Here is a 12122-nt window from a genome sequence, read left to right on the forward strand (position 1 = left end):
CTGTCATATATTTGGTTGACACTGAAAACTTTCAACACACACCATATGAACAAGAGCCAAGGTAATGAAGGAAGAAGTTCAAGCTGCATTGGAGACATTGGTAAGAAAAAATAACATCCCAGGAATTTATGGAACACTAATTGACATGGTTCAACTGATGCAGCCATGGATGTGCTTACCAGTTTATGCCAAGAAATTTGGAGGACAGCTTCCTGGACAATTGACTAGAAGAGATCCATATTTGCTCCCATTCCCAAGGAAAGTGATAAAACAGAATGTGGAAATTATTAGACAATATCATTACTATCACAAGCAAGCAAGATATTACTGAAGGTCATTCAAAACCAGAGAGAGAACTGCCAGATGATCAGGATGCTTTATTGAGAAGAGGCCGTGGCACTTGAGATATCATAGTTGATGTCAGAGGGGTCTTGGCTGAACACAGAGAATACAAGTGAATTTTATTAATTATGCAAAAACATTTGACTATGTGGATCATAACAAATCACGGCTAACACTGAGAAGAATATGAATCCCAAAACACTTATTTGTGCTCTTGTGAAAGCTACCTAGACCAAGAAGCTGTTTTATGAACAGAGCAATGGAACACTACATGGTTTAAAATCAGGAAAGGGGTTGCCTCGGGCTTACATCCTTTCTCCATATCTATAAAATATGTATGCTGAGAAAAAATTTTTTTAAAAAAAAAAATTACTTTAAGTGGAGCTCTGGTGGCCTAGTGGCAAGGAGCTGCAACTACAATAGCAGAGGCTCACGGTTCGAATCCACCAGATGCTCGGCCGGGGAAGGAGGGACAATCTCCTCCTGTACCAGTCAGATCTGATTTGACTCACACAAAAATAATAAAATAAAAATTTAAAAAAAATTACTTTAGAAACTAGACTCTATGAAAAGAAATGCGGGATCAGGATCAGAGGAAGACTCATTAACAACCTGTGTTATGCAGATGACACAATCTTGCTTGGTGAAAATGAGGAGGACTTGAAATGCTTGCTGTAGAAGACCAAAGACTATAGCTTTCAATATGGATTACACCTTAACATCAAAAATCTTCACCACTGGACAGGTAAGCAAGATCATGATAGTTGGAGAAAAGATTGAGATTGCCAACGACTTTATTTTACTGGTATACCCAATCAGCACCCTTAATATCAGCAGCCTGGAGATCAGGAACTGTACTGTACTGGACAAATCTACTGTCAGAGACCTCTCCAAATTACTTAGGAACAATGATGTTGGTTTGAAAACTAAAGTGCATCTGGTTCAGGCCGTGGTCTTTTCAATCATTTGCTATGCATCTGAAAGCTGGGCAATGAATAAAGATGACTGAAGAAGACTTATGTCTTTGAGTGGTGGTGTTGGAGAAGAGGGCTGAAGACCCCACGGACTGCAAACAAACAGATTTGACTTGGAGAAAGTGCGCCCTGGCGCTGGGCGTGGTGGTGGCCGCCTGTTGTCCCAGCTACTCAGGAGGCTGCGGCTGGAGGATCTCTTGAGTCCGGGAGTTCTGGGCTGTAGTGCGCATGCCGATCAGGTGTCCGCACTAGGTTCGGTATCAGTATGGTGACCTCCTGGGAGCAGGGGACTACCAGGTTGCCTAAGGAGGGGTGAACCAGCTCAGGTCGGAAACGGAGCAGTGCAAAACTCTCGTGATGATCAGGCGCTCCTTGGCTGCAAGGATGACAAAGCTTCATCTTACATAATTTAGACATATTTCTAGAAGAGGCTATTGCTTGAAGAAGAACATCATGCTTGGAAAGGAGGAGGGCCAGCGAAAGAGAGGAAGATTTTCAACCAGACGGATTGACACATTGACTGCAGCAATGGGTTCAAGTGATTCAGAGATTGTGAGGTGGGCACAGTATAAAACAAGGTTCAGTTCTGTTGTTCATAGAATTGCTATTGAGTTGTACTTGATTCGATGGCACCTAACAACAGCAACAACAATAACAATGAGATCTTTAGGAAGGACAGTTAATTCTAGAACTGATAAAAGAAGGTGTAAGCATATACAGACACATGACAAACCTCATGATAAAATCTTTGTATTGTTTTTTTAAAAACTTTTTTCTTATTATTAATTTTAATGACAATTTAGAGACTTTGGATTTCCATTCATTCATTGTTGCACTTTTCTCCCTGCCTACCCCTCACCCCAAGGACACTCTTCTCTTTGAAAAGTAAAAGAAAAATTCTTTCATTGTTTTACAATCCCTCCCCCCAGGTCCACTCCACTATGTAGCCTTCACTCTGGACTCCTGTCATGACAAAAATACCTACTCACATATCCCTTTTAAACAGTTTTCTCCCTCATCTGTTTCAATGCAGTAGACATTATTAAATCCATCTTTCTCAGTCTCCCCTCAACCACAAAGTCAGTCCTGTTTTACAACAGTGGCACTATGCAATATTTGACCCTTTGTGACTGAGATATTTCACTCAGCATAATGTCCTCCATGGTCACACATTTTGAATAATATTGCATGAGTTTCTTGTTTTTTAATGCAGCGTAGTATTCCATTGTGTGAATATACCACAGCTTCTCTACCCATTCATTTGTTGATGGGCACTTAGGTTGTTTCCAACTCTTGGCTACTGTGAACAAAGCCGTGATCAACATGGGCGTGCATATATCTGCTTGGGTGTCAGTTATGGGCTCTTTGGGGTATATTCCCAGGAGTGGAATTGCTGGGTCAAATGGTATCTCTATTTGCAACTTTTTGAGAAAGCGCCACACTGCCTTCCACAGTGGTTGCACCAAAATCTTTGGCTTGTTATTGATAGAAGTTAGTGGAGATCAGATGCTTCTGCTTCCATGCCAGCCACACCATTTTTACGTGTGACTTCCAAGGTGGCTTAATATTGGACTCTGAGTATTCTGTCATCAATGAGAGAAAGAGGGACATAGAAGGCAAGGAAGGGAAAGTGATTTCAAATGAAAGCCTTTATTTAGTTCTCCTTTGGTTCAAAGACACAACTGAATACGGAATTCAGAATGTCATATATTTTATTTCCTTACATGGATGTAAACATTTGCCTTCAGGCTGAAGTGGTTTTGGTTTTTTTTTTTTTTTTTTAATTTTATTGTATTATTTTTACGTGTACCGTCAAATCAGATCTGACTGGTACAGGAAGGCTGAAGCTTTTTTAAGGTTCAACTTTATTTTTTTTTAATTTCTTCAATTTTATTCTTGAGTTTGCAATAATTCAAAGATGACAAAAACCCACTATAAATGGGTATGCTATACCACAGATATGATAAGGCAAAGAAATAAAATTATTTAAAGATTAAAATAAAACCAAAGACTCCATTTGGTATTCACTGATAGTCTATGCTGTAAATTAATAATCGCCAGACAACAAATGGTGTCTCCATAATAAACGGAAAGTTTCAGATCCTGTTCTGTTAACCTCTAAGTTACTGAGAAGTGCTTACTTCTCTACAACAGGATGATATTTCTCAATTCTTGAAAACTGTAACCTCCCTCCCCCTGTACCAGTCCCTGGACCTTCTAGACATTTCTGGTTTTCAAAGATTACACAAAGACCTTGTTTTGCCAGTAAGACAGTGTTCACATTTTCCCTGAAGCATCTTCCGTTTCCTCTGCATGATAGCCTTTCAAATCCTCTGAGTAATGTAAATTAAGGAACTTCTATATAGTCTTGGAACTTTTTTCCAAGTTTGCCATATTTGTGTCTTACAGAATGGCTGTTGCTACAGACCCCTAAGCTGGTGTTTCAGGAGGGGGACCCCATTGCGCTGAGATGCCACAGCTGGAGGGATAAGTGTCTGTACAAGGTCACGTTCTTCCAGAATGGAAAGTCCACGAGTTATTCTAATACAAATTCTAACTTCTACATCCCACAAGCAAACCACAGCCACAGTGGAGATTATCACTGCACAGGTTATCTAGGAAATCTGCTTCACCAGTCACACACTGTGACCATCACTGTCCAAGGTGAGAACCAGGGGTTCCCTGCAGAGGAGCTGGGAATCTTGGTTTAAAGAGCTTCAGGCCTTGCAATGAGAAGTTGAGGAGTAGAAAAGAAGCTACAGATCTTTTTTCAGACTTCACTACTTGTATTCTTCTGAGTGGCCTTTTTCACAGCGGGAACCCTAAAAGTCCTAGTTTTTTACTAGATTCTTGTGTGGATGTGCACCTCTGTTCCAATGCATTCCTCAGAGGTTATAGAAATGGATGCAATTCACTTAGAACTGTTAACACTCAAGGAATAGAAACTACATTTTCCTCCACACAAGTACATCTACCAGACACAATCACCTTCCTTTCCCTTCACCTCATTCTACTTTGTCATACACCCCTCTATCTCCTACAATTCTGAGACTTGTACCTCCCTAGTGACCATTTCAGCCTAGGCCCACATATTAGCTCATTCAAGGAAGCCCTCTTTCTCCAGTGTCCATAGGGTTTTCAAAGGCCTATTATTTAGAAAATAGATGGCCCATCCTGTTTTCTAGTCTGTCTTAATCAGTTTGTCATCACCAAAACTTGTCAGCCATGGGTAACCCTTATGGCATTTGATACACCAGTAGCACAGATTTCAGTATCACAGCAACCCTAAGTTTGACTCTGTGGATCATAATAAGTTTTGGCTGACATTGAGTAGAATCGAAATCCCAGAGTACTTGATTGTGCTCATGTGGAACCTATATCTGGACCAGTAGGCTGTTGTGAGAACAAAGCAGGGGAACACTGCATGGTCTAAAACTGAGAAGAGTGTGCTACAAGGTTGTATTCTCTCTCCATATCTATTCAATCTGTTTGCTGAGCAAATTATCTGAAAAGCTGGACTCTATGAGGAGGAGTGTGGCATCAGGATTGGAGGGAGACTCATCAATAACCTGCGTTTTATGCAGATGACACAACCTTGCTTGCTGAAAATGAGGAGGACTTGAAGTACTTGTTGTAGAAGATCAAGGAATGCAGACTTTGGTGTAGATTGCATCTCAATTTCAAGAAAACAAAGATTCTTACCAATGGACCAATAGGCAGCATCATGATGGATGGGTAGGAGATTGAAACTGCCAACAGCTTCATCTTTTTTGGATCTATGAATAAAACCCTTGGTACCAGCAGTCAAGAAATAAGGAGATGCATTGCACTGGGAAAATCTGAAGTTAGGGGGAAATCTGAAGTTAGGGACCTTTCCAAATTATTGAGGAGTAATGACGTCAGTTTGGTGTTTTGTGGGGTTTTTGTTTTGTTTTATTTTTAAATTATATCAGTTTAAGGACTAAGGTGAATCTGAGAGCTGGACAATGAATAAGGATGACAGGAGAAGAACTGACGGCTTTGAGCTGTGATGTTGAAGAAGAGCACTGAACATCCCATGAATGACAAAGAGAACAAACAGGTATGTCTTGGAAAGGGTGTAGTTGGTGTGCTCTTTGGAGGCAAGAATGATGAGGCATTGCCTCACATACTTTGAGCATGTTGCTAGGAGAAGGACATAATGGTGGAAAGGGTGGAGGGTCAGCAAAGAAGAGGAAGACTCTCAACCAGGTGGATCGAAACAGTGGCTGCTGCAATAGGGTCTTGTGTATCAGGAAGTGTGAGGATGGCACAGGATAGAACAGAGTTCATATCTTTTGTTCATAGGGTTACTATGAATCATACTCTACTCGATGGCATCTAACAACAACCAATCAATGAGGAAGCCCTATGAGTATGAGAATCTCTTCTTACCTACAAAGAATCAGGTGTGCCTGTTCTTGAAAAACTACACCCTGGAATCACTTACAGGAAGCCCCACAAGTCTCCTCTGTAAAGGCATTTATGTGGATCACAACGAACTATTGCTAACATGGAGAAGAATGGGAATCCCAAAACCCTCAAGTGTGCTCATGTGAACAGAGCAAGAGAACACATATGGTTTAAAATGAATAAAGATGTTGCATCAGGGTTATGTTCTTACTCCATACCTATTCAACCTGTGTGCTTAGAAAATTATTCAAGAAGCTGGACTCTGAAGAAGAATGTGGCATCAGGATCAGAGGAAGATTCATCAATAACCTGCGTTATGCAGCTGTCACAACCTTGCTTGCTGAAAGGAGGAGGACTTGAAATGCTTGCTGCAGAAGATCAAAGAATACCCCTTTCAATATGGATTGCATCATAATGTCAAGAAAACAAAAATTCTCACCACTGGACCAATAGACAACATCATGATAGTTGGAGAAAAGATTGAAACTGTTAATAATTTCATCTTACTTGGATCTGCAATCAACACCTTTGGTATCAGCTGTCAGGAGAACAGGAGACACACTGCACTGGGAAAGTCTGCAGGTAGGGTCCTTTCCAAATTATTGAAAAGCAATGATCTCAGTTTGAGGGCTAAGGTGTATCTGATTCAAGTCACGGTCTTTCTGATCACTTACTATGCATTTGATAGCTGAACAACGAATAAGGATTACTGAAGGATGAGACTTTGATCTGTGGTATTGAAGAAGAGTACTGAATATCCCATAAATTACTAGAAGAACAAACAGGTATGTTTTGGAGAAGGTGCAGCCAGAGTGCTCCTTAGAGGCAGAGGTGATAAAGTTCTGCCTCACATACTTTGGGCATGTTGCTAGGAGAGGCTATTCTTTGGAGTAGGACATCATGCTTGGAAAGGTGAAGGGTTAGCAAAAGAGAGGAAGACCTTCAGCCAGATAGATCGTCACAATCAATGACTGCAGCAATGGGCTCGAGTGTTTCAGAGACTGTGAGGTTGGCACAGAATAGGACAGGGTTCAGATTTGTTGTTCATAATGTTACTGTGATTCATGCTAGACTTGATGACACTTAACAACAACCACAAGCCTATTTCAGAGTAATGTTGGTCAATGAACACCACCATTTTCCTAGGTTCAGAAAAGATGAGCTAAAGATCTATGTTGTTGTACTTATAACTTGTTAGTCAAATTTGTGTCTTCTAGGTTGCAACACCCCCATGATACATCTTCAAGGATATAAACATGTATGGCCAAGCACAATCAATAAGAGTGCATCTAAATTCCAAAATCAATCTCCATAATAGTCTATGTGTTTCCTACTGCCAAAGGGGCCCTTTAGAGTAGTGAGGGAAGATCTTCACCCTGAAACCCACAGCGTCCCTTTTCAGCAGGAAGTAGCTAAGAGAATAAGCCATCCCCTTTTCCTTATGACTCAGGGTGAAGTCTCTCTCAGGGAGGAGTGATAGGGAATGGCAAAGGACACACTGACAAAGAAGATTAATCAGAACTGGCTTTGACAAGCACTGTGGCATTTGGACAAGAACAAACTGGGAGGAGGGTAGAGAGAATAGTGCAACAATGAATGAATGTAAACCCAAAATCTCTGTAAATGTTTATGAAAATTAATAAAACATAGAAAAAAAAGAAGGAAAAAAAATATCTATGTTGTAATATATAGATTCCCTAGATCAATGTTTTAGAAAAGTTGTTTCCCAGTCACATGACTCCTTAAGAGTTTTTTCAGAGTGAAGGATTCTCTGGTTAGATTAATATGGAGCATGTGGTATAGCCTGTCTTCCACCTGATAGATTGACAATGCACATCAAAGCCTTCAAGGAGCCTTGTTGAAAAGAAAATTTATACTCCCATAATATCATAATTCCTTTTACCCTTATGTCTCAGAATAAATGTACTAAGGTCACCCTTTGGAAATACTAACCTAATGTTTAATCTTCTTGTTGTTGTTGTTGTTATGTACCGTTGACTCACAACCAACTTATAGCTGACCCTGTAAATCTCACGAGAGAAGATTGTCCGTCTTTCTCCTGCAGAGCAGCTGGTAGATTTGAACTGTGTGCCTTTCAGCTGTCAGGAAGGTAGGGAGCCTCTGGAGACTTCTTTGTCTTCCCATCTGCTTTGGGAAAGGACTTTATATTCTGGCTTAGATGACTTCACAATGTCTCCCTACAGGAGACCTCACTGTTTATTTCCAATTTCTATGCTAATATTCTCATTTTTCACCCCCATCCCTCTGCCTCTCTTACTAGGTTCAACAATACCATCCATGCCACCACTCTTTCTATCTTGGTATCAAGTCACTTTCTTCCTGGTGATGGGACTGCTGTTTACAGTGGACACGGGTCTGTATCTCTTTCTGCAGAGAGAACTTCAAAGCTCAAAGGGCAACTGGAAGAACCGCAAGGCCAGATGGAACCAGGGTCCTCAAGATAAATGACTCATGGTCTTGGTTTTCTAGTGCTATTATCACAGTAGGCTGCTTTAACAAACAAATTTATTCTCTCACAGTTTAAGAAGCTAGATGTCTGAATTCACGGTGCTAGTTTTAAGGGAAGACTTTGTCTTTCATTCGAGAGGAGAACCCTTGTTTTCTTCAGTATGTGCAGGCCTACCATTATTTGGAACGCTCTATATGTCTTGACTTTCTCCTGTGTCAAGGAGTTTCTCAGCAGACGGCCCTGGGTCCAAAGGATGCACTCTTCCAATAATTCTGTCTTGCAGTCTCCCTTCTCTATGGCTTTCTTGCCTTTTTCTCTTCTTGTAAGAGAAAAGATATTTCAGGCCACTTTCCAGGAAAAGCTCCCTTTCCATTAATGGCAATGTGCTTAAAGGTGGCATCCTTTAAAAAGTCCTGGTGGGGAAGATGTAGGATAAAATGAAAAAAAAAAAAATACAAAAAGTCAAGTTAACTGGTTCTTAATCACCCATCGAATCTGGAACAGAACTCACCCTTCTGGCTCAACTTCAAGCCAAATAACACATGGGCCTGTAAGGTGACCAATAACACCAGGAAGACACACACTCCTTAAAATAATAAAGCATTTGGCCAAGGATAAGACTCAGAAGGCAGGAAAGGGTAGCTGGAAGAATTAATGGAAATGAGAATTACAGGAAGGAGGAAATAGGTAAAGTGTGATTGCATTGTAGGTATAGTAATTAAGGTTAAAACACAAAATGTGTATGGATGACTGAATGAAGAACCAATCTGCTTTGTAAACTTTCACTCAAATTACCCACTCACATAGACACACAGCCCTGATGTCACAGTGTGTAGTGTAAGAGGCTGCTTCCTTTTCCATCAGCTGCTCCATGGGAGAAAGATGGAAAGTCTCCTCTCATATTCTACAACATGAGTCAGCCCTGACTCCGTGACACTGGTTTGGTTTTGGTTTTATTCCATCCTAAGTCCTTTTACAACTTTTTGGGTTATCAGAATCTGGGACATTATTGCATGACTTTTATGTTACATCATTGTGATTGACACCTCTAGGAACAGTAGGTCTGAACCTTGTCCTATCCTGTGGGTCTGTGATTGTTACTTCATTACAAAATGTATTGTTGGAGGACACAATTCAATTCAATCCATGACACTCTCTGATCCTGTGAGGTAATGGTGATGACTACAACTCTTCAAACTGTATTTTTTGCTCTTCTTACAGTCTCTCCTGACAAGGAGCGGCAACAACGATATAATCCCAAACACACTGCCATTGAATTGAGTCAATTCAGACTCATAGTGACCCTCTATTGGTCTTTGCAGGCAGTAAATCTTTAAGGGAGGAGAGAGCATTTCTTTCTCTCATGAAGTGACTTGTGGATTCAAACCACCAATGTTTCTCTTAGCAGCCTAACATATTACCGACTAGACCAGCAAGCCCTCTTCCAGGGAAAGGAGGGCCTTTGATCTTTGGAACCAAATCCCAGCAGGCTCCACTCTCCCCCCTGAACTCTGAAGGTCAAGTGACCTCTGCACAGTCATAGCTGCTCAGTTCAAAAAGACTCACAGCAAACCTATTTACACAGAGTCTGGGTAGAGGCTCCTCAACTATATGAAACCTTGCTATAAATCCTCCTTGTAACTCTAAAACACATCTAGCAATCTGACCATTTGTAAGAATTCTACTATTACCACTACCACCTTGATCTGAGTCGCTATTATCTCTCACCTGCTTCATTAGCAGGATCCTTCTAACTAATCTCTCTACATTCACCCTTGCTACTTTATTCTCCTTATCCTGATACAATAGCCAGAGCAAACTTTTAAAAAATGTGTGCCACATCTTCCACACCTTTGCTTAATACAAAGTAATATTTTCCTATTTCACTTAAACACTAAAGCCTTGGGAACATGCTACTAGGTGCTACTTGGCCTTGTTTCTTACTGTGTCTCTGACTTCACCTTTTACTGCTCTTTGCTTACTTTTGCTCTTTCTGGAACATACCAAGTATACTTCTGCACAGGGTCTATATTACTCCATGTTTCCTGCTTCATCACATCCATTAAGTTTTTACTCAAATGTTATTTTATTACAAGGCTTTCTTGGCCAGAAATATAATTCCTTTTCTTCCCATGCTCGATTCTTCTTTCTTAACTTTTTCCCCCCTCCTTTGTACTTATCATCAACTGGTGTATTACATGTTTACTTGTTCAATTGCTTATATCTGGCTCATCCTTTCTTAATAGAATAGGAACTCCATGAGAACAAGATCTTTCTTAGTTCACTACCATATAATTAGAGCTTGAGTCAGTGTCTAGAAAATGGCAAAGTGTTCAATAAATATTTGTGGAATGAGTAAACTATTAGCATTTGAAACCAGAGCTGGAAATTCCTTAGAAACAATGTAGTCCCATCTCTTCATTTTATAATTGAGAAAGCTGTAGCCCACGTGTGAAATGACTTCTTCAAGGGCATATAGATAGTTGGTGCTACACATCATATATGTACTATTTAGGATCATACTACACATTTGTCCTATGACCTGCTTTTTTTTTCAGTCTCAAAATTGGACAATGAGCATCTCTCTTCATTCCACAATGTCTAAGTCATTATGTTAATGTCTGCTGTACTTTTAAAGATTTTCAAACCAACTTATTAAATATAAATGGTTCTATTTAAATGCATGTGTGAAATTTACCTTACATAGACAAGCTTTCCTATGCTTAAAGCACCATACACAAGCTTAAAGTTCCTTGAGTAGATAAAAAAAAATGAATGATTCGTTGGAAGCATACCTGTGTAATGCTGAGGTTAACATTCAAGCACAGAGGTGCCTGCTTTAAGGCTATACTTGAGACTCTTCAGGAGAAGGTAGATAAGATTTTAATAGTGCCTAAACTGCAGCAATGGCCTCAAGTGTGTCAGAGATGAAGCTGGTCCCAAGAAAGGAACAGGCCTTTATTGCGTATTCTGAGGGATGTTAAAAATGACCATGCACAGACAAGGTCAAAATGGCATGAGGGCAGTCAAGGGTGGTTTCTTTTTATAGGAGTTTTAGAGAGGACTAGGAAAGATGGTATTTTGCTTGGTCTCTGGTCTGGTCTCTGCTCTGGTCTTCTCAGACATCATCAGGCCTCCTCAAGGAGTCATCAGGCCTGGAGACAACTGTGACATTCTTCCTCCAGATACATCTCCAGGTCTTCAAGACCCCAGGCTAGGCTACTTTTATCTTTGTGACTTGAGAACCTTTTTTGGTCAGATCACTGGCTAGATAATATCCCTGACTCAGACATCAAGACTTGGCCATTCTAGACAACATATTCTCTTAGGCCTGTGGAGGGAGAGTAAATGAATTTCAAGTTGGCAGCTTTTCTACCTCCTGGAGTTATAAAATACATTTTTTTTTAAAAAAAGATCTTTTGATTTTTTTTTTCCTTGAAGAAGGCATTCATTTCTTACTCCCTTCTCCACCCCTTAATCCTCACCCCTGGTCTAATTACCTTCCCAGTACACCTAATATTTCTAGCAGAAAACCTTTCCACACACATTGGTAGAGGGTTGACCAGGAAACCTTGTGTAGAAACCCAACCAGCCTCTACATTTTAACTTCCGAAGCTTATCAATGAGTTCTCACCTACCCGAAAGAAAAAGAACCACTGACGGAGTGAGGAATTTAAACTTCTCTTTTTAAAAGTTAGCGGTTTCCTTTGAAACTGGCAAATACTAACATATTGAATAAAGATCAGCTTTGCGGCTTCTAGATCTATTGCTAAAGCAGACATTAGAATATTCCCTGTTCATTAGTGTTGCTATCCTCATTAGTCATGAGCATTCCTGACCATCCTGTGGGAGATCTACCAGGAAGTTAAAAAAAGGTTGGGTCGTTCCCCACCCACCCCCCACCT

At 40.4% G+C, this 12122-nt stretch overlaps 1 protein-coding gene across 1 annotated transcript in view; it reads left to right on the forward strand.

Moving 5' to 3' along the window:
- Positions 1–8216, forward strand: part of LOC102869453 (low affinity immunoglobulin gamma Fc region receptor III-like) — a 20214-nt gene extending 11998 nt beyond the window's left edge. The window contains exons 4-5 of the mRNA XM_006902747.1: positions 3726–3980; positions 8029–8216. Of these exons, the coding sequence (XP_006902809.1) occupies positions 3726–3980; positions 8029–8216 (443 nt within the window). The remainder of the gene's footprint in view (positions 1–3725; positions 3981–8028) is intronic.
- The last annotated feature ends 3906 nt before the right edge of the window (positions 8217–12122 follow it).

This window comes from Elephantulus edwardii, unplaced genomic scaffold, assembly GCF_000299155.1.
Source record: "Elephantulus edwardii isolate Elephantulus edwardi_28Jun2011 unplaced genomic scaffold, EleEdw1.0 scaffold00446, whole genome shotgun sequence".
Classification (NCBI taxonomy): Eukaryota; Metazoa; Chordata; class Mammalia; order Macroscelidea; family Macroscelididae; genus Elephantulus; species Elephantulus edwardii.